At 41.6% G+C, this 23,936-nt stretch overlaps 1 protein-coding gene across 36 annotated transcripts in view; it reads right to left on the reverse strand.

The window, feature by feature from the left end:
• Window positions 1-23,936, reverse strand: part of LOC148423271 (homeobox protein PKNOX1-like) — a 200,194-nt gene that overhangs the window by 29,197 nt on the left and 147,061 nt on the right. For 33 of the 36 annotated variants that reach the window (XM_088414723.1, XM_088414719.1, XM_088414728.1 and 30 more), the window contains one exon: window positions 19,448-19,619. The exons of 2 other annotated variants lie outside the window; for them this stretch is intronic. In XM_088414723.1, coding sequence (XP_088270849.1) covers window positions 19,448-19,619 — 172 coding nt within the window. Of the gene's footprint in view, window positions 1-7,943; window positions 8,090-19,447; window positions 19,620-23,936 lie in introns of those variants that run through there. One more of the 36 variants, XM_088414749.1, reaches the window with a different exon arrangement.

The raw sequence follows: 23,936 nt of genomic DNA on the forward strand, positions 1-23,936 counted from the left end.
CGTTCAAACTTCATATCATTCTACATATTCATGTTTAGTGCGGGTCTATTTTTCAAGTTTCAACTTTTCATCGTTTTCCTGCAATTTAAGTTTTTGTACCGTAAAAATGGCCTAATGTTAAGTGAATGGGCTGGTCTTCGTGCTTTATTTTTAAACTTTAACGTTTTCGTTATTTCCTATGTTTCCGTGGCTCATGGGATTTGTGTACCGCATTCGCACTTCATGTTCGTGGGTTCAATCCCAGGCTGCGTCACTTTTTAGTTGTGTGAGTCTTTTTTAGTTAGTGCGGGTCTATTTTTCAAGTTTCAACTTTTCATCGTTTTCCTACAATTTAAGTTTTTGTACCGTAAAAACGGCCTAATGTTAAGTGATTGGAGCGTTCTTCCTACTTCCTTTTAAAGCGTTCACGGTTTCGTCATTTCCCGTGGCTCAGACGTTCTGTTGACGTATATCTACTACATGTTCGTGCGTTCGATCCCCGCTGTGTCTTTTCACACATTCAGTGTTTTTTTTCAGTTAATTCAGTATTTTCTTTTGGTTTCAACTCCTTCCCAGTTCATCCAATTCATGCCGTTCGAACTTCATATCATTCCACATATTCACGTGAAGTGCTTTTTTATTTATCAAGGTTCAACTATTCATCGTTTTCCTACAATTTACGTTTTTTATACTATTCATATTTAAAGAATTTAGCCTTTTCAAACTGTTCTTACTTTCATTTCAGATTACTTTTCATTCCTCAGTTGAACTTTTTTCAGTTTTTTAACTTTGTATTATTCGTAGTTCTTCATAGATTCACGTTCAAAAATACTTCATTCCCTATATTTCAAGCTATCACAGTGTGGTCTTACACTGCCCCCCAGTGGCCCAGTGGTAGAGTTGTCATCTTCAACATGTCCGTGTCCCGGTTCGGGCAAATCGCGTTTCACGTTTACAGTTCAACTTTCAGCTACAATTCAAGTTTTTGTACCGTAAAAATTGTCTAATGTTAAGTGAATGGTGTTGTTAAGAAGTTTCTGATTATACTTAACGATTTCGTGTTTGAATCGTTCTGTTATTACTATTTACGTCTGGACATGTTTCTCCTGTGGTCATGTGATCTTCCTAGCAACCGCCTAGCAACTAATCACAAGTTGTGTTTCATTCCTGCACTACCAATCAGGACTCTGTTTACACTATCATAGGTTGTTTTGCTCTTTCACCGGTAGTCGGCAGGTATCGTTGTAACGGACAGTCATTTTTTCTGCTTTCAATCATTCTGTGGATTATCTCATTCCTTTCATTATTATTCCGTGCGTCCATGAGAATGTAAGTACAGTTTGAATATGTTGTCCGTTCGTGGTTTTGGATACATGTTTACGTTTGCACTGCTTCACTTTGTCCATTAATGTCTAAGTTGTTATTGCACCTAAGTTTGGTATAATTGCTAAAGGCAAATATACCGTACTTTTCATACTTCACTTTTAGTATTCACGTTAAAGTTTCATCCACAAATGTGCATGTTTGTCGCATGTTTGCCGTGTGTGCCAATGTGATCTTTCCGCCGTAAGGGAGTGACGTCACCGCCCACTCAAATCTATTCGGCTCCATTAACCCTTTCCTACCTAACGCACATTTTGGAACGATTGGGTTGAATTCATTCTTCCTATCATTGTACGGTATGTTTGCCTGTGTTGTTTATGTTATTCTAAGCTAATATAGAGTCATGTGAGCATATGATGTAACATATTGTACAATGTTAGTTATGTTAGTTATCAATGTTTAGTGAATGTTCTCTGCTCTCCTTTGCAGAGACCACACACCCACAATCAAACATAGAACACACACAGAACACACAAACACAGAAACACACACACACCAACCCAGATAAATAAATAGAACATTATATACAAATAAAGAGTGGCATGAGAGTGTGCATCGTCTTTATGTTCTGGCCGGACAACCTGATAAGATTGAGGATCCTCTGAATCAGTCAAGTACAGTCCTTTCAAGGAGGTCACAAGTTTGGACGCTACTCCGACACCTCCATTACAGGTGTGATTCAAAAACATGCAGGATACAAGCCCTCGAGGACTGGAGTTTGACACCTATAGTTTAGTTACACAAAGTAATCCATTTCCCATGTTGCCATCGGGCGGCCATCTTAGACCACTGAAGACTCCAACTCCAATCTGCCCTCATGGGCGGCCATCTTGGACATTTTATTAGACGTCTCATTACCTCTCACTAGTGCTTCCACCTAGTACAGCATCTGGCTTGGTTAACTCAGCTTGATTCATACGTTTTAGTTTTTTTCAGTTTTTCAACTCTGTATTATTCACATTTCTTCACTGTTTCACATCAATCCACAATCCACCTCATTCAATCCACCTCATTCAAATGATAAGCTCATTAACAGGAGTTTAAAACTCCAGTCCTCGAGGGCTGATATCCTGCATGTTTTTGAATCACGTCATTCACTTAACATTAGGCCTAATGTCACAGATTCACACTATTCCAGTTCAACTTTTCTCAGTTTTTCAACTTTGTAGGATTCATAATTTTTCACAGATTCACATCATTCTCCAGTTCAACTTTTTCAGTTTTTCATTCATCTTCAAATTCCACAGTTCAACTTTTTTACAGTTTTTCAACTTTGTATTCATATTTCTTCACAGATTCACACCATTCAATCGTTCCACATCATTCCACTTTTCAACTCCCAAACCTTCAACGGTTTCACCTTCACACGCAATTTCTTCAGAAATTGCACATTTTCTAGTTATTATTATTATTCTGCCGTTTTTTGGGACATTTCATCTCTTTCCCAGTTTATCCGATTCACGCCGTTCCAATTTCATCTTATTCCACTTATTCCCATTCGGTGCGCGTGTATTTTTATAATTCCAATTATTCATAGATTTCCCACAATTCCCTGTTTTCCGAGCCAAAAGTGCCATTGACTTACATTGGGTGATTTTTCATTTCAATATTACATCTTTTACGTTTCATATTTTCAAAATTTAACTCATTCAGCTAGCCTTAGGGATCATTCTCATCATTCCAGTAATACATAGTTTCCAATAATTTCCCATAATTCCATATTTTTCCCACCTTTAATATTTCATAATGCATTTCCAATGGGAGGGCTTCCCATTCATTCTCAATTGGACAATTAACGTTTCACATTTTGATGTTTCCAATTTCATATTCATAACATTGAACTTATTCATTCCACCCTATGGCTCATTCCCAACAATTCAATAAATCAAAATTATTAATAATTTCCCATAATTCCATATTTTTCACCTATAACAATTTGTTATTCATTCCCAAAGGCAGATTTTACTTTTCCTATTTGAAGCTTCCTCATTTTGCATTCAATTCATTCAGCTAATTCATTTCACATTGTCATCATTACACATATTCACACAAACCAGTAATTCATAACAATATTAATAAATTTACCCATAATTCCTCATTCCCATTTTCCTCACCAAAACTTTGTAACCTTCTATCTTGGCCATTCCCACTCCGATTCCCACCGTTCCAACTTTGATGGATTCCCCCAAATCCCGGCATTCCAAAGGGGTAGCTTCCCAGAACTCAAAATTTTACCCACAATTCCTCATTCTGTAGTCACAAAGAATCGATTCATTTTCTATGGGGTCATTCATTCTGTGAGCATGTGACCTTCTTGGACTACTGTTCAGGTACACGTTGTACTCTATTTACCATGGTACCCCCATCCAGCGGCCGTCTTGGATGAACTCTGACCTACATCAAATACTACAGTTCCCATACACCCCTGTAAGGCGGCCATCTTGGACATTTGACAAGCTCTCGCCGCAGCCCATTCACTTTGAATGGGGAAAAGTGGGAAAAAAAAGTTTTTTTGGAAACCCTCACGTGGAAATGAGCGGAACCACCTAACTCATGGACCATCGTTGTGGATTTTTAATGATAACGCCGCGACGCTCCGACATTCCGATAAGCGAATAGAGCCGATTTTCCGAAGTTCGATAATGGCCGCCCGCTTAACCTGTATAATATAAGCTATTTTAGATTACCTCTTGCGTTTTCTCCATTTGCATTAGACCTATACTGGTCGTTCCAACTTTAGGTGTTTCCCGTAATTGTTCTTCGACACTTGCCCACATACACTGAGACTCCATTTCCCATCAACCCTGAGGGGCGGCCATCTTGGATATCTGATCAGACATCTCATGAGCGCTCAGCCTAACTTCCACCCAAGATGGCGGCCATCTTGGTTAACTCAGAACAATAAAAACAACATTCTCCTAATGTTGAACATCCAAACTAATAAATATAATCCCCCAAAATTCAGAATTTGAACTTTAAGTGTACTTTTTTCTTACTTTTTGATATTTTGTGATATTTTTTTTTCACTTTAATGACGACAGGTGTTTGTCCGATTCAGGCCGATTCAGCGTTTAACCTTTCATCTTGACCCTGCCTATGACCTCAGGGTGTCATTTACCCACAATGCATCTGTTTTGCATAAGTAATAGCCCCCTAAAACTCGCGAAAAATCCGATTTTTTATGTTTCTTCTTGTGATATCTCGATTTGCCTCCGACCTATACTCATCGTTCCAACTTTAGGTGTTTCCCCTTATGGGTTAGATTGCCAAGAACACCTTGCACCAAACATTTCAGGTTTTTCCCATTTTTTTACCCATAATTCCTCAGTTAACTGTTCTTGCCAAAACATTGTAACCTTCTGTCTTCGCCATTCTTCATCCGATTCCCACCGTTCCAACTTTATACTATTCCATTCATGCCCGCCAATTCATTGGTGTATTCATTGGTGTATTTACCTCTTACCAGGAATCAAAATTTTCCCACAATTCCACACACTGTACCTTTAATGAACTAATTAATTTTCAATGATGTCATTCATTGTGTGGGCGTTTGGCCTTCATGGACTACTATTTAGGTAGACAAAGTACTTCATTTCCCATGGGGTCGTCAAGCGGCCATCTTGGACACTTGCCCACATACACTAAGACTCCATTTCCCATCAACCCTCAGGGGCGGCCATCTTGGATATCTGATCAGAAAGCTCTTGAGGGTTCAGCTCAACTTCCACCCAGGATGGCAGCCATCTTGGTTAACTCAGAACAATAAAATCAACACTCTCCAAATAATGAACATCCAATTTATTAAATATAATCCCCCAAATTTCAGAATTTGTTGTTTGAGTGTACTTTTTTTGAAATTTTGTGATATTTTACAAAAATTCAAAGAATTGTTGTTTTTTTCACTTAATGACTACAGGTGTTTGTCCGATTCAGTCCGATTCAGCGTTTGACCGTTCATCTTGACCCTGCCAATGACCTCCGGGTGTCATTTACCCATAAAGCATCTTTTTTGCATAAGTAATAGCCCCCTAAAACCAGCGAAAAATCCGATTTTTTATGTTTCCTCTTGTGATATCTCCATTTGCGTCCGACCTATACTTATCGTTCCAACTTTAGGTGTTTCCCATTATGGGTTAGATTGCCAAGAACACCCTCGCACCAAAAATTTCAAGTTTTTCCCATTTTTTTACCCATAATTCCTCAGTTTAATTGTTCTTGCCAAAACATTGTAACCTTCTGTCTTCGCCAAACTTCATCCGATTCCGACCATTCAAACTCTAATCAATTCCATTCATCCACGCCAATCCATTGGTGTATTCATTTACCTCTTTCCAGGAATCAAAATTTTCCCACAATTCCACACACTGTACCTTTAATGAACCAAATCATTTTCAATTAGGTCATTCATTGAGTGGGCGTTTGGCCTTCGTGGACTACTGTTCAGGTAGACAAAGTACTCCATTTCCCATGGGGTCGTCAAGCGGCCATCTTGGACACTTGCCCACATACACTGAGACTCCATTTCCCATCAACCCTCAGGGGAGGCCATCTTGGATATCTGATCAGACATCTCATTCAGTTTTTCCCTTCTATCTTTGCCTGTCTTAGTCCGATTCCGACTGTTCCAATTTTAATCGATTCCCCCGATGCCCGCCATTCCATTTTTACCCACAAATCAAAAATTACCCACAATTCCACTTTTTCTGTTTTTTTCCTATATCTTTGCCATTCTTTATGCGATTCCTACCGTTCCAACTTTAAACGATTCCCCTAAGTGCTGCCATTTCATGGTTATATCCATTTACTTCTTCCCAGTCTTCAAAAATTACCCACAATTACATTTATTCAGTTATTTCCTTTTATCTTTGCCATTCTTTATCCGATTCCAACCGTTCCAACTTTAATCAATTACCCCAATTCCTGCCGTTCCATGGTGGTATCCATTTTCCTCTTCCAAGAGTTAAAAAATTTACCCACAATTCCACTTGTTCAGTTTTTCCCTTCTATCTTTGCTCTTCTTCATCCGATTCCGACCGTTCCAACTTTAATCGATTCCCCCAATGCCCGCCATTCCATTTTACCCACAATTCAAATTTTACCCACAATTCCACTTTTTTTAGTTTTTCCCTTCTATCTCTGCCATTCTTCATCTGATTCCGACCGTTCCAACTTCAATTGATTCCCCAATTCCCACCATTCCATGGTGGTATCCATTTTTCTCTTCCCAAAACTCAAAATTTACCCACAATTCCACTACTTCAGTTTTTCACTTCTTTCTTTGCCATTCAACAACTTTTCCTTCAGAGGTTACACCTTCACATGCAATTTCTTCAGAAATTGCAAATATTCTAGTTACTTATAAAATTTTACACGGTTTAGCTCCTTCCTATCTCTTCGACTTAGTATCACCATATGTTCCGTCCCAACAACTTCGATCACAAAATGCCAGTTTGCTATCGACCCCACGGGCTAAAAAGAAGTCTGCGGGATCAAGGGCATTTTCCATTCGCGCGCCAGTACTATGGAATGCCCTACTTATGGAAGTTTGCACAGCCACCTCAGTAGAAATTTTTAAATACCGACTAAAAACACATTCATATTCAAAAGAATTTAGTTAATTGAGCCTGTCTGCAGCTTTCTTCTTTTTTCCTTTTTCCTGCCCCCCTCTTCCGGCTCGGAGAGGGGGCTAGCTAGACAATGAGGGTTGACTTGACCACCTCCATTTGGTCCTGCACTGATCGACCATCGCAGGTTAGGAGATCGGTCGTCTGCGGTCCACTTGGTTGGAATGTGGGATGGTTCCTGCCCAATGGCTTTGCCTGCTGTCAAGACAGCACTGCACTGTATAGCACAATGTTTTCTGTAATCTATATTGTTTATGTGTATGTCTGTATTTGGTACATGCAGCATCCACTTCAACCTCTGGGCCTGGAAGGGGGCTCCTCTCACCTGTGGTCCCTTCTGGAGGTTTTTGATTTTCCCCAAATTGGGGTTTTTGAGTTTTTCCTTCCCCTTCTGGGAGCTTTGACAGGGGATGCTGTTGTGTACCCTACACTGAAAAGATGTCTCAGTACGACTTCTTTTTTCAAAAGAGGTCTCCACAAGAGGTCTTTTCATCTTTGAAGCCCTTTGAGACTTCGGTGATTTAGGGCTATACAAATAAAATTTGATTGATTGATTGATTGATATTGTTTTCACACTGTATCCAACCGTATCATTCTTAAACTATATCGAATCGTATCGAATTGCTCTGCCTCAAAAAATATCGTTTTTGAATCAAATTGTAACCTGTGTATCTTGATACATATCGAATTAGCTTCATGCCAGAGATTACCAACCCTACTTTCAATGTCTGTTAATTTTTTACAGTGTTTACACCAAAACAAAGAGTGCATCAAAGTGCCTGAAACTTAAAAAAAAAAAAAAAAGAAATTCATATTTTATTGCAGATACACTTCACATTACAAAACATTTTCCCTGGGGTCATCAGCGCCCCCCAGCTGACATCACCTTGCGCCTCTCCTAGGGGGCGCGCCCCACTATATGAGAAGCACTGGCCTACAGCTAGGGAATGTGCCCACCTTATGGAAAACATCCTATACAGGGACAGAATCGGGGAGGGTGAAAGCCTTTAAATTCCTCAGCACCAACATCAGCAAGGATTTCACCTGATCCACAATACCCGACAGATCATTAAAAAGTCCCAACAGAGATGATACTTTCTGAGGAAAATGAAGAAATGTGGCATGTCAGCAAAGATTCTCAACAACTTCTACAGATGTATCATTCAAAGTGTCCTCACCACCTCCAGTCTGGTATGGCAACTGTATAGCAAAAGAAAGGAATGCGTATGATCAAGACCTTACAGTGCATCTGTGGAGCTGCCTTCCTCTCATAGCTGGACATTTACCACACCAGTGTTCTGTGGAAGACAAACAAACTCTTCAGGGAAAATCCACACTCACAAAACAACCTGTTTGAATTGCTGCCATCAGGCAGGCACTAACAGAGCCAGAGGGCCAGGACTGCAAGGCTGGCTAACAGCTTCTACCCACATGCCATCAGAATTCTGAGCGAATCCCTCACGCACTTAATCTGCCCCATCACCAGTCACTTTATTGCACGCACACATGCACCTTACAAACCCTGCACAGTGCAGGAAAGCTGCTAACTACATAATATTTTGCACTACATGATATTTTACACCAGGGGTCTCAAACTCCACTCCTCGGGGGCTGCAAACCGGCATGTTTTCCATACTGCTCTCTTAAACACAGCTGATTCAAATGATTAGAATCATTTTCAAGCTCCTGCAGAGCTTGCTAAAGAGCTAATAAGTTGATTCAGGTGAGTTAATGACATAAACATCTAAAACAGGCAGGATTGCGGCCCTCGAGGACTGGAGTTTGAGACCCATGTTTTACACTATCATCCATATGTACAGTGATCCCTCCTACTTCGCGGTCTCAGATATCGCGGTCTCAATACTTCGCGTTTTTTTCCAGAAAAAAAATATCATTTAAAAAATGTGCCAAAATGTAAAAAAATTGAAAAAAGCAAAAGTACATTATACAGTACTGTGGCAGACACTAGGACCATGTCTCTCACCCAGTAGGCATGTCGATATGATCCTTTGATGTTTTGAACCTGTTGGCTTTGTCTTTGCTGTTTTGGACTTTGTTGTATCAGTTTTGTGATGGCATGCGAAGAGTAAAGATCTCCACTAGCACAGCAACATGTGGTTTCTTCGCCTCGCCACATGGGTGACCCCGGACGTCAGAATGTTTCAGCGAGGAATCACCGCAGACGTACCACATCGTGACATCCCTCCACCAGCCTACTATACGTCAGGTAATGCAGCAAGCTGGTACCACGTCAGCCAGCCAGCACCCCGACAAGGGTCTACTCACCCGTCGCCCAGTTCCTTGGCGCACCAGGGATCGAGCCAGCCAGCAACAGGCTGGTACGGGCGCTGGTGAGAACGGCTGAGCAGTCCAATTTCGGAGTCCCTGGCCGTCGACCGGGATCTTCCGGCCGGGCGGCCTCATCTACTACCGATGTCCGTCCGGCCTCAGCAGTAGGCCTCCAGCCACCATCATTCAGCCGCCCCTCTGATTCATCATGCCCGCAGGTATGGTCCGAGTATACATCGGAGTGGGTCAGCTGGTGTTGGTGCCGCAGCAGGTTCATGCCCAGGCACAGACTGGGACGCAGCCGCGACCGGCCGTCCCTCGGAAGCCACTGTGCCTGCCAGCATGCAGGTCAGCACTGCCACTCCGGCTCCTGCGGAACTTCAGAACATCCCTTTGCCAACACTACCTCATGGTTTTCACGCTGAGAGTCTCACCCTTACTCCTGTCGCACCTGGGGCCCTGGTGTCACATACACCGCCCAGGACCGGACTGAGACTCAGGGTGCCAGACTGGTGAATACCCTGTGGGGTTTTCCGTTATGCCTTTCTGGGTGTTCGGGGGGGAGCTGTGTGGCAGACACTAGGACCATGTCTCTCACCCAGTAGGCATGTCGATATGATCCTTTGATGCTTATAACCTGTTGGCTTTGTCTTTGCTGTTTTGGACTTTGTTGTATCAGTTTTGTGATGGCATGCGAAGAGTAAAGATCTCCACTAGCACAGCAACGTGTGGTTTCTTCACCTCGCCACAGTACTGTATTAATCAAATAACAAAGTAATATTAGTTAATAACTATGTTAAGAATTCTTCAAGCGTTAAGAGTTCGTGACATTTTTTATCTTATTTTGAAATGCATGCTTTTAATTTGTCGGGTCCCTTGCTTTTCCGTTTCCTGTTTTACGTTCTCTGTGCGTCATTCGGCTCGTTACGGTGCCGTAGTGAATGACTACGTAAGCTCATATTTATAGTTTATTATCATTTATGTTGATAACGCACGCTACTGCCTATGTTTAGTAAGCGATGAGTGTTTATTCTGTTTATGTGTTCGTTTGTGTAGAGGTTGCGCTTAATAGTTAGTAGTTGTTAGTTGTTGCTAACCCGCTAATGTCAGCTAAAAATACAGTAAATTCATAGATTAAGTGTTTATATGTTAGTTTACTGACTTTAAGATTGTTGTTGAGTTATTATTCAACAGATACTACATCATACACCAAACATGAGCCAAAATAAGAGGGAGTGTTGGATGTGTCTCTATTGTGGCCAACCTGGTCACGTGATCACTGCCTGCACACTGCAGCCAGACCGCAATACCCACCGTCAGTCAACTCATCGGGGGGCTATATCCGAGAACTGTGAGTATAATACAGACTGTGGATTGTTCGTCGGCATAGCGGACAATACACCACTTCAGCGGTTGCAGATGGTTGGGGAGGTGATATAAGTTAACAATCGGCAACAACAATCACTGCCCTGGTTGACTTGGCGGCTGATGACAATTTCATTGACTTTACCGTGGCTAAAGCTTTGGGGTGTTTTCCTGACCCCATTAGACATTTCTAAACAGGTTGACGATCACAAGCTCCCTTGTACTCTTGTACTCGAATCCCAAACTTCCGTTCACGGTTGAGGTTGATGCATCCGACTCAGGAGTAGACGCGATTATGTCCCAGCCAGCACTGGAGAAGCAAATTACATCCATGTTCGTTCTTCTCACGTCGTCAGCAGAACAAAACTATGATGTAAGCAACAAATAACTCCTGGCGGTCATCCTGGCATTGGAGGAATGGAGGGTGTGGAGTAACCTTTCACCGTTTTCTCTGACCATAAAAATCTAGCCTATCTCCGCACCACACATAGCGTGCACCCTCGGCAAACCCAGAGGCCACTATTCGTCACACGCTTCAATTATGTTATCACCTTCCGACCAGGTTCGAAAAATGGCAAACCGGATGCTCTGTCTCGCGTACATGAGGACATTGCCCGCGAAAAACCACCTGAGACCATCATCCCGGGGAAACCAGGTCATTGGAGCCCTTCAGTGGGAGCTGGAGATATGAATTCCGCAGGCAGCCGGAGCCGGGCACGTCGACAGCCTGGAGGATAAACTGTTTGTGGTAGCAGAACTCCGAACTGCTGTACTAGATTGGGGGAACAGCTCCAACCTGGCGTGTCATCAGGGTACCACCGGACTATATACCTAGTCAGTCGGTGGTTCTGGTGGCCAGGCTGGAGGAAAGACATTATGAATTATGCGGTGGATTGCACCACATGTGCCCAAGGTAAAGCGACTCATCGACCTCCAGCCGGTCTGCTTCTACTGCCCGTGCCATGTTGGCTGATGTCCCATATTGTTCCAGACCAGTGTTTTTCAACCTTTTTTGAGCCAAGGCACTTTTTTTTTCATTGAAAAAATCCCGCGGCACTCACCAGCTGAAAATGTGGGGAAAAAAGCTTGTAATAACAATATAAGTGTTATATTGTTAATGTGTTTTTTAATATTGAAGAATGACGTTATAACGTCTTGAATAGGAATCAAATAAACACAAAGAATAAAGTATTTTATAATCTTTCATATTTATACTCACTCAGTGTGAAACCTGGACCTGTTTGGATGAACACAGAGCTAATATCCTGGCAGGAATTGATGAAAGACACACACGAAGCTCTTCCTCCACAGCTGTCAGTCTTTCTCTGTGTTTAGTTTTTACAGCAGTCAGGCTTGAAAAGCTCACCTCACACCGGTATGTTGTGGAAAATGGTAATGTCAAAATAGCTTTGTTGGCCAGCATGGGAAACTCCTTGGCAGCTGCTAACCAAAACCTGTCCAAAGGTAGATCAGCAAAGCTTAGCTTGAGACCTCGATCTTGACTCAGTTCAGTTAGTTCCTCCTGCTCCTGTAAAGTCATGTCCTTTCCAACAGCTGATGCTGAGCTGCATGGGTCCCTAACCCAGTCAAGGCACTCCGTGGAGGCTGAAGAGAAATAAAATGACATCTTCTCCTCAAGAGTTTTTCAATGTTTAACTATTATCTCACACAGTGCAGCAGTGTTAACATCTTGCCATTTATTGGTGAGTGGGAACATTTCAAGATTGACACTTTCCACATGTTTCTGCCAGAGTTGCACTTTTGAACGGAATCCATTTATTTTATCAGTACTTGTAAGCAGGTTTTCATTTGGGCCTTGCATTCGTGTGTTCAGTTCATTCAGATGACGAAAAATATCTGCCAGGTATGCCCGCCTTGCACACCACTCATCACTTGCAAGCAGCTTTGGTAATCAGACACCTCATTTGTAAGAAACACTTTAAGTTCCTCTCACAGCTCATACACACGGGCCAGCACCTTGCCGTGGGACAACCATCGGATCTCCATATGAAACAGCAAGGCTTTATGCTCCGCTCCCATTTCCTCACACAAAGCCGCAAATATGCAACTTTTCACAGGTCGTGACTTCACAAAGTTTACCATGCACACAACATCATCCAACACAGAAACGACGTCTGCTGGTAAAGTCTTGGCTATGAGGGTTTCGCGGTGTAAAAAACAGTGCATAATGATATCTGAGTTTTTTTCCTTCACTCTACTTACAAAGCCTTTGGTGCGCCCGACCATGGCTGCTGCTCCATCAGTGCAAAAACTTGTGCAATTTTCCCACTTAAGTCCTCCTTTTTCCAGATATTTTGATGTGACACGAAAAAATTCCTCTCCTGTTGTTTTTCCTGGCAAAGCCGTACAAAATAGAAAGTTTTCTCTGATTGTGTCTCCATCTACAAAACGCACATCAGCCAAGAGTTGAGCATGTCCACTTACATCAGTAGACTCTTCAAGTTGCAACGCAAATTTATTACTGATACGGATCTTGTCCAAAACCAAACTTTCTATGTCTGCAGACATCTTATCAATCCGTCTGGAAATTGTGTTATCTGAGAGAGGGACTTTGGCTATTTCTTTAGCCGCTTTGGGTCCGAGCATTTCATTTACAATGGCTTTGCAGGCGGGAAGTATTAATTGCTCTGCCACAGTGTGGGACTTTTTTGATTTAGCCACAAGTTCAGTGATGTGGTAGCTAGCTTTAAGGGCTCTCTTGTTTACCTTTTCTCCTTTTTTTACCTTTTTTCTCGTGAAAGTTGCTTGTTTCTCTGTGTGTCCACGCAGGCAAACAAAATACTCCACATTTTTGTTTTGAAGTGAAAGATGTTTCGTTTGGAGATCGCGTTTAAGCTTACTTGGGACCATAGCACCGTTGGGAGAGCTTTTCACCACATACCAAGCACAACAGAGTCGGTGCCGTAGTATCTCCGGAAAAAGTAAATCCAAATGAAAGATAGCTTTCGTTGTATTGCCTCGTGCCAGAAACTTTGCTGGATGTCTTTGCTTTCTTTTGCCCTCCACTCATACTAGGGCCTTCACCTGAGTCCAGATTTTGTCCATGGTCCAGTTCAGTCAGCATTTTTCCTCTTTAAAAACTTATCCATCACTTTCAACGTCCTGCTGTCCACCTGTCGCTGCATCCAAGAGGCACTAATTTGCTTGTCTCCAAGCACCAAGCAATTAGCGTACATACTGCTGCTGCTGCTAACTGGTATGGAAGAGTACTACATGAGTAGGCTGCCAGGCGCTAGACCGCACAAGCACACAAATTGGATAATTTCCCACGGCACACCTGACAATATCTCGCGGCACGGCACAGTGGTTGGAAAACACTGCTCTAGACTTTGTAACAGGTCTGCCTGTCTCGTGGGGCAAGTCATGACAGTGGTGGATCTCTTTTCCAAGATGGTCCACTTCGTTGCTCTCAGGGTCTTTCCCTCCGCCCTGGTGACAGCACAGCTTTTAATTCAACACGTGATTCGTCTCTGGACATTGTCTCTGACAGAGTATCCCAATCTCTCGATTGTGGAAGGCCTTTGGACGTGCCATGGGTGCGTCCATCAGTCTAGCCTCGAGTACTGACTGGGACAAGAAGTTTGGTTGTCAACTCGAGAAACTGAACCAGAGATTCGTTGGGCCCTTCAAAGTCGCCTCCATCACCAATCATTCTTCATTGAGACACTTAGGGTTTGTACTGTGACTTTGATTTGATAAGTTACCTTTGGGGACTGTTTTCGTTTGCACGCCTGGCGTGCGCTTTCAGTTAATAAACTATCATTGACTATCCACTTCCTCGTGTGGTTTGCAAGGGTCCTGAATCTGCTCAGGTTCCGCGGCTATTCGTTACAACCCTTAGCAGTAGGCATTGGATGAGAAAAAAATCCCAAGAAACTAGATATCTCCTCACGACATTGAGTCCATGAGAATGAGATCTGAGATTTTTGCAACATTGTTAAAATAAAAAATATTGCGAATTTAAACTTTACCATTTCAAAATGATTCATTTCTGAGCAGGCTGCAATAAAAAAAAAATTCTATATGCTGCTGCAATAAATTATTCAGCTGAGATCTCTCAGAATAAGTGAAAATCAATAAAATAACACTTTCCTTTCACACACTTCTTCAAGAAAAGTTGCAGCTGAACTCTTTTATAGTTAAACATGAAAAAAAAAATCATGTTTAAAGTGGCAAACATTAAACAAAAAAACATTAATAGTGACAAATAGCGGCTTGTTTATTGCCAACTGATGTCGCCGGGATGGAAAGGTGCACATTTGAAAGCATGAAAAGGAATCAGTCATGATGGTAAAGTTACTTCATGCATCAATCACCTCTGCTTAGGTTTTCTTGTAAAATGTTGGTACTACTGTTTGACTAAAGTGATGTCAAGTAGACGGGTGGCTGGACCGTGAAGGGTGTTGTCAGGTAATGTGATGAGGGCAATGGCGACACATAGTGGTGAACGCAGGTAGTGCAGCGATGTGATGGAATAATGCGCCATGTTGATGTAACATTGAGCCAAATTGATGTAAAATTACCATGTAAATTATTGGCTTAAGATACCAGTCAGAATTGACCTCGACTGGAATAAAACAAGTAAATGAATAAATATAATATAAATATAAATATATTATGAATAAATATATTATAAACAGCAGACACCAAATCATCTCTGAAGACAACCAACATTAAAGAAGTCCATGAAGTTAACTCACAATGAAGACACATTGTGAGGCCATAAGATCAAAGCAAGCTTTTAGCAATAAGTCATGCTCAATATTACTCTGTAACTGCCATTGGAAAAAGTGTCAATTGATCACAAATGTTAAGACCTATGTTCATGTTTATTCTGTAAATGTGCACATATGATATGTTATTGCCTTTTTTAGCCTGATTTGAAATATGCAATTTGTTATTACCATTTTAAACTGTATCTTTGATCAAGATATAGCTGAATCATATTGGAATGTTCGTGTGTTCAAGTGGAAAGTTACTAAACGGCCAGCACAGACACTGAGCTGCCAGGTCAGCATACCAAAAGAGGAACAAATGCCCATGTATGCTTATTTTTGGTGGAAAGGCTGCTGCCTGGCCTTGAGTTGATATTAGTCATGTCCGATTGTTCGATTAAAAGTGCTCAAAGTGTCACAGTGACACTTTCACTTCCTCCATTTAAGGCTAAGATCGTTCAAAGTCCTCCATTTAAGGCTAAGATCGTTCAAAGTATGTTCCATTACGCGTACATCGAGTCATGGGATTGGGGTCCTATAAAAAGGCCAACACCCAAAACTCGTGGCTTCCTTTTTTGCCTTTGCCTGCCAAAAGCGTGAGGATCCTCTCCAGGCTTCGGGTGTAAACCACCAAGTCGGAGTAGGACTCTGTCACTCTCAGAATTGGACACTTTTTAAATTCTTGCGACGTTGTTAGCCTTCGGAGGATTTCAAGCAGCAAACCGGTAAGGAAGTCATTCTAAATTCTAAATCCATCCGATAGCCCAACTAATAATGTCATTAATTCGCAATGTAGGAGAATTGAAACTGATCACTTTGATTCTCTTCCAAAATTGGTATTAGACTTTTTAGAAACTTTCCACTCCTTTCATTATGTTTTAAATTCTTTATTTCATTATACTTGTTTTTGTGCATGGTTTTTCATAGCCTTGGACGAAGTTTTATCTTAATCATTTATTAGCTGAAAGACAAAATGTATTGAATGTGTTTTTGTGTTTTATGTATTAAGGGTACTTGGTAGGCCCAGCCATGTACTTTTTGATACTGTGAATAATTATTCGCTTTGCTTTCGCTAAATAAATACTTCAAAATTTCATTCTTTATTCTATCTCTGTCATTCTTATAAACCAAAATTAGAGAACCTCCTAGTCTTTTGTAAGTGAAATAATGATATTGCCTTTACATCGGCAGTGCCATTCTTGATTAAAGTTTAGTTACTCAGAGTTGGTTGAAGTTAAAACAAACGTACCCGAGTGGTCGTATAAGACTGCTAAACCCTATTCTGGTCTTAACAAGTGCAAATGATCTTTTAGAGTGAGGAGCAGCCAAATATATAATTTGCGTGTTTTTTCTACCTTCTCGTCTCAACGGTTACTCGACGAGTCGGCGGATTAAAGTAAGATGGGTAGACGCTTAAAAACTTAAAGGCTGTGAGCACCAGAACGTATCCTCCTCGACACCGGCTTACGCAGATGTCCGTCGCCTGGCGATACAGCGTTAGAGCTGTGCTGGACTAACGGGACGTCTTAACCCTTTAAATGGAGAGTCGGTCAGGACTGTTAGTTGTCCTCAGATAGCTGACAGGACTGCGGTAAGAGCAGATCAGTCAGTGTATACCGGGTACAGAATGGTCTATCAGTAAGAATAAAGGCATAGAGTTTGGCTGAGAGACTCTTTACTCAGGCAGTTTGAAGGTGGTTAAATAATGGCAGATTATAGACACACATATACGCAAATGTTTAAACTGCAGAAGATAAAATGGAGAGTCTGAAATATCAAAATAATAAGTATAGGCCATATTACGTAAATTATTCATATAAGCGAAAGGAATAACATTAAAGCATTAACATGCACCTGACAACACTATAAGTTAAGTACTGTACAACATACAAAAATGCCACTAACTTAATTATAAAGGTGGAAGCCACACTGCCACAACCAGTATTGATATTACACTTGAACCTACATTGAAGACCTATTTGCCTACACTTACATATTTATATGGTCTATGGCAGGGGTCGGCAACCCGCGGCTCTCAGCTGCATGCGGCTCTTTAGCGCCGTCCTAGTGGCTGCCTGGAGCTTTTTCAAAAATGTTTGAAAATGGAAAAAGATGGGGGAGAGAAATATTTTTTTCGTTTTAATATGATTTCTGTGGGGGGACAAACATGACAAATTGTAAACAAACGGGTGGCCATGAACAATGGGCCAAAGGGAAAAAGAGAAAAATAGCTGAGGAAAACAGAGGATTCAACATTTCTTGAACCGAATTGTTTGCATTCATTGTCAATGTGGAAGTACAGCTCGAATGTTTGTCAATGTTGTCACTTAAAAAAAAAAGAGCAATGTGGAACGACATTTTCAGGGAAGGCGTTCTATATTTGCAGCTGACCCAGTTGGGAGTGAGAGAAAAAGTGCGATTGCATGACTTCTGCAGAAATTAGAGGAGCGCAAAAATATATTTAACAACAAATCAACAAATCAAGGACAATAATTCAGCACCAGCATATTCAATTGCCTGAGATGTGTGATGTGATCGATATTGAACAGACTGCATGTTTATGCAGGTATGTGGCTGATGTTTTATTTTTATAAATTTAGGCTGCGTTTTATTGCACTCAATTGCCAGATAAGGGGCACGTTACGTTTTGTTTTTTCGAATCCTCGTAAATAAAAACTTCAAAAATCTGCTTCATTTAATTTCATCAAAGCAATGAAATATAATTCATTAATATTGTATTGAAGTTATCCTTGAGGCGGCATCGCACAAGAGTAGTCATGTGGTGCGTCATTTCCGACAGGATGCACTGCAGGAAAAATAAACATTAAATCATGAAGCCTCATTATGTATTCGTAGTTAACAATCATTTTGATAGTAAGCTAATATAGCTATTATAGATACATACATCATGTGTTGCCTTCATTATAAGGCTTTTAATTTTTTTGCAGCTCCATTTTTTGCTGCTTGTTTTCTGTTCTTTTGGTCCAATATGGCTCTTTCAACATTTTCGGTTGCCAACCCCTATGGGGTCCTCCAACAATAACAGCGCAAATCTCAACGTTAATGAAAGTCTAATCCCTCGATTCTCTTCCAAACATAAAATAAGGACGTGAAACGGACATACAAGTGACAATTTCACACAAATACAACAGCTAACATGAAAGACTGACATTTTGTTCATGAACTCCGCACTTAAATCAAATTTAGGGATGTGTATGACTTAACGAGCAAACAACCACATGGCAAACATACTCTCAATTGGACACACTGAACTTCCGCATATGCAAACACGCAGTCACGTGACACGGAAGGCACACCTATTATACAAGCCTAGTTGCCCTCCATTGCACGTCTGGCTCAATGCCTCAAAAATAGCAAAAAAGTGAAAAGGAAATGAATCTCATGGCGTTCGAGCTTGCGAGATCTTGTTGCGTTCAATCTCGCCCCATTCCTACTAAGCAGTTACTACAGCAGGTGGGCAACTTAAATTTTTTTGCTGGTCCGACAGTTGTCAGGCATCAGTGCTCCGCCCACTTTCTGACATCAATGGTTCACCGTGTTTTTCATGCTGAAAATTGTAATTGTTCGTCTTTGAGACAACAGCTGGTCCAAGCCCACCTCCTTCAGTAACACCCCCCCCCCCCTTCCCGCTCACTCCCGGCATCAAGGAGGGGGTCCCCTTGCTAACTCCCCCATCGCTTCAAGCCCCCCTTGCTCATTTCTGTCGTAACCCCCAACAAACATTTGAAAAGACCCACCCAAGCTAACTTTTTCCCGTTTTTCTACTCACACTCAAAATCAATCTAATGTCTGTAATTATACCGTTGCAATCCACTTAAATAACATTAATGAAGGTGAAGCAACAAACTCAACCGTCGGTGATGGACACCTCTGTTTACTACATGTGAAAAATAGCTGTTAGATGTGTCAAGAATTCCAAAGCAAAATCCTTATAGAATGACCACTCTAGTATTTGCATTCAACCTGCCAGATTAATCTATAGAAAGGCGAGAAGCTAAGTAGACAGTTTAAAGCTTGTTTATGATTGCTGGCCATAGGACGTAAGCTCACCAAGTTGTCCAGCTCTGGGTCTTCACTGAAAAAGGGCTTTCCATCCTTCTCCTGAGAGCGGACAAAATTCTCGATGTCCACATCAAAGCTTGCAGAGGTGATGCATTCAGAACTAAAAGTGGACACCTCACACTTCTCAAACAGCAGAGCCAGCAAAGGAAATAGGGGATGTCTGTAAAATGGAAATATATATCTCAGTTTCATATAAATTGATCAAAAATGTAAAAGCATACCACAGTGAATTTCCTTTTGATTTTTTTGTTTTCTTTCTGAAGCATATTAGAAATGTTTTAATGGTATTTGTTATTAAGTTTAGGCATATGCAATATTCTCAATATATAAAACAAGAACAAAACACACAGCATAAGGACAAAGGTTTCTGCCAGTAAATTATTAGCTTGGCAGATTTTTTTTTGCCCACCCCAACAGTCCTAGCCACCACCCCCACCACCACTTCTCTTTGGTGTAATAGTCATGCTCTCGATGCCCAATGCGCACTTATCTTGTTGAGGAACTAATAGTAAAAAATAATGCTAAATAAGTCTAAGATGTTTCAGTGCAGGCTTGGAAACTCTATGGAGTGTTTAGCTAATATATATATTTTGTGTGGAATCGAGAAGGTCTTCAAAGTATTGTCCCCAATGTCTAATGACATCCTAATATTAGGTCAGCAGTGCCCCATCTCCACTGTACACAGTGTTAATGGTGCTCTGCTTATCTCTCCTGAGAGGCCGGTTAGTAAACCAGAGTTTCCTTGAAGCTGTCCAGAAGTTATACATATTCCATGATCTCACCGAATTCCCGTTTTTGCCTCAGGGACCAGGGCAACCATAGATCAGGGGTAGGGAACTCCGGTTCCTCGAGACACATATCCTGCCTGTTTTTGATGTGTCTCACTTTCAACAGACTTCATTGAAAAGATCTGGATCATTATCAGGCTTCCACGGGGCTTGCTGATGAGCTGATTATTTGAACCGGGTTGTGAAAGGAGAGGGAGACATTGAAAATAGGCAGGATATGGCTCTCGAAGAACCAGAATTCCCTACTCCTGCCATATACTGTGCTGGTGCCTAGTGGACATATTGACTCCCTAATGTTTGAACATGGTGTTCATTATGGCATAATGACACATATTGAACACCATGTTCAAACATCAGGGGGTCAATATGTCCACTGGTAACATGTCAAAAACACAAACGTTAAACAGCTTAAAGAAAATAAATGTTAATGATGTGTTTTTGACATTTGTTTATTGCCTCTCAATTAAATTAACATTTGTTGAGGACTACTTTTGAGAAAACTCGATTGCTTTTTAATGTCCTATGGAAACCAGGAATATGTGTATGTAATGTGTAGAGATACAGACGTTTATTCTCTATTATTAGGTAGTGAAAACTTTGAGGTCCCAGTTGTTTTTTGAAAAAGTAATATTATTAGGGTTTGATTCATGATGTCTGTGAGGTTGCTCTTGTTTTTGTAGTAATAACTATGGCCCAAGCAGTGATTACTGCAAAGTTGCTATTTTTGTTGCAAGTGCTATTATTGACCTGGTAAAAATGATGAAATGATAAAACGAACCAATGTTTGATCTAGAAATGGGGGGGTTGTGGCGAGGCGAAGAAACCACACGTTGCTGTGCTAGTGGAGATCTTTACTCTTCGCATGCCATCACAAAACTGATACAACAAAGTCCAAAACAGCAAAGACAAAGCCAACAGGTTCAAAGCATCAAAGGATCATAGCGACATGCCTACTGGGTGAGAGACATGGTCCAAGTGTCCGCCACACAGCTCCCCCCCGAACACCCAGAAAGGCATAACGGAAAACCCCACAGGGTATTCACCAGTCTGGCACCCTGAGTATCAGTCCGGTCCTGGGCGGTGGATGTGACACCAGGGCCCCAGGTGCGACCGGAGTAAGGGTTAGACGCTCAGCGCGAAAACCATGAGGTAGCATTGGCAAAGGGATGTTCTGAAGTTTCGCAGGAGCCGGAGTGGCACTGCTGACCCGCATGCTGGCAGGCACAGTGGCTTCCGAGGGACGGCCGGTCACGGCTGCGTCCCAGTCTGTGCCTGGGCATGAACCTGCTGCGGCACCAACACCAGCTGACCCGCTCCGATGTATACTCGGACCATACCTGCGGGCATGGTGAATCGGAGGGGCGGCTGAATGATGGTGGCTGGAGGCCTACTGCTGAGGCCGAACGGACATCGGTAGTAGATGAGGCCGCCCGGCTGGAAGATCCCGGTCGACGGCCAGGGACTCCGAAATTGGACTGCACAGCCGTTCTCACCAGCGCCCGTACCAGCCTGTTGCTGGCTGGCTCGATCCCTGGTGCGCCAAGGGACTGGGCGACGGGTGAGAGGACCCTTGTCGGGATGCTGGCTGGCTGACGTGGTACCAGCTTGCTGCATTACCTGACGTATAGTAGGCTGGTGGAGGAATGTCACGATGTGGGACGTCTGCGGTGATTCCTCGCTGAAAATTCTGACGTCCGGGGTCACCCATGTGGCGAGACGAAGTAACCACACGTTGCTGTGCTAGTGGAGATCTTTACTCTTCGCATGCCATCACAAAACTGATACAACAAAGTCCAAAACAGCAAAGACAAAGCCAACAGGTTCAAAGCATCAAAGGATCATAGCGACATGCCTACTGGGTGAGAGACATGGTCCAAGTGTCCGCCACAGGGTACTCTAAAAACCAAACCTAAAATCCTTCTCACTATGGCGGCGCCAAAAAAACAAAGATCAAGCACAAACTTATGAACTGTTAAACAAAATCATCTCCAAAACATTATTTCGGGTGCAACCCACGCGGCCCAGTACCAGTTGATCCACGGACCGGTACCGGACTACTGATTTATATGATGATTCAATTTTACATATAGGACCAACTCGTGGCAGCAAACATACAGTTACATAATTATGTTCTTTACAGGGCTCATTGAATGACTATAACTAAGAATTTGTCAGTGTTTAAGACAGAAACATCGGAAACATGCAGGATTGCGGCCTTGGAGGACTGGAGTTTGAGACCGATGGCACAGCTTCAAGACATTGACAATCAGTTGCCAAACAATGCAATGCACTGATAATGGATGTGGCCTATACATGTACCTCATCATAAATTCCTATGATTCCCCGTAACAGTAAAAGCTGCTGTGACTTGACCCAAATAATTACACATATTTTATCAGAGTCCAGTCTTGAAGACACATATTTATGTATTTTTCATTATAGTTTATAGCGTCACCTTGTGACTTCAGGAAATGTACTTTTAACTTTTTTTTTCTGGATGTTTTTTTTTTTTTTTTTTTTTTTCCCCAAAGAGCGACTTAACATGATCTATTTCATATTTGGTCAGAAGAATTGTTAGGCCTTCTGTAAAAACAAAAAGATTGTGACTTTTAATAAAACACTATTGCCATGCAACAAGTTATTTACCAAAATATTATTGCTGTTTCTGAGGCTCTAAATATGTACAAAATCTCATGAAAGATTGCACATTCATCAGACATGGCAAAATCATTCATACCTTATGGAATTATTGCATTTTTTTTTAAACATAAGGGCATTGTAGCGCCACCTACAATGAAAATGTACAAATCAATACTGGTACGTTTGACCTAGACATGAAATTTGGTAGGCATGTGTAGCACCTTTAGATGATGAAATCAATAAATAAAGTCTGTTACATTGATATGCTTGGATGTACAGAGTATGAGATATGATTGATGAGCTATTATACGGAAACGAGTCATTATCCGAGTTCTCAAAAAAAGGAAAGGTGTGAACCGGGTCTTAAATATCAATAAACATATATTATAACCACATTCCTTGGGAGCTCCTGTTACACGCAGAAATATTAATATTTTTCAAAATATTTTTTTCAAACGAGCAGTTAAATTGAGAATATGGTCAAATCATGAAATGTGTGCCGGTTTTGTTAATCTCCGAGCATATCGAGAGCATTTTCAGTCACAACTGTAACATATTATTCAATACAGTTATAGACAATATTTTCATTCATTTATGTGTATATAAAAAAATGTGTGTTTATCATGGCTTCAATGTGATTGGGACTCGTGGTAAGCTCCATTTGCTACCAGCGGAGTGAAATGCTGCATCTAAATTCGCGGCTGTATGGCTTTCATGTGTCACACGAGTTCTCAAGACTGCTGTCAGTTAGCATGGATCAATAGAATTTCCTCCATTGTTTGATTTTGTGTGTTCTGCCGTGCAAACTTGACTTTCCAGAACGGGCTGCGAGGTGTTGTCATGGCACAGAGCGCCTTTGACGTTGTTCAGAAGCAGACAGGAAGCATATTAATATCCGTTTTTTTGTCGATTTAGTGACATTTTAAATTGATTTAAATGAGAATCCTGATTCTTCTGTGAAATGATTTCTTGGCACAGCCTAACGGATATGATATAGGGGCTGCAGGATGGTGGAGGGGTAACCACGTCTGCCTCACAGTTCAGAGGTC

This window comes from Hippichthys cyanospilos, chromosome 5, assembly GCF_059441005.1.
Source record: "Hippichthys cyanospilos isolate Australia breed blue-spotted pipefish chromosome 5, RoL_Hcya_1.0, whole genome shotgun sequence".
Lineage (NCBI taxonomy): Eukaryota > Metazoa > Chordata > Actinopteri > Syngnathiformes > Syngnathidae > Hippichthys > Hippichthys cyanospilos.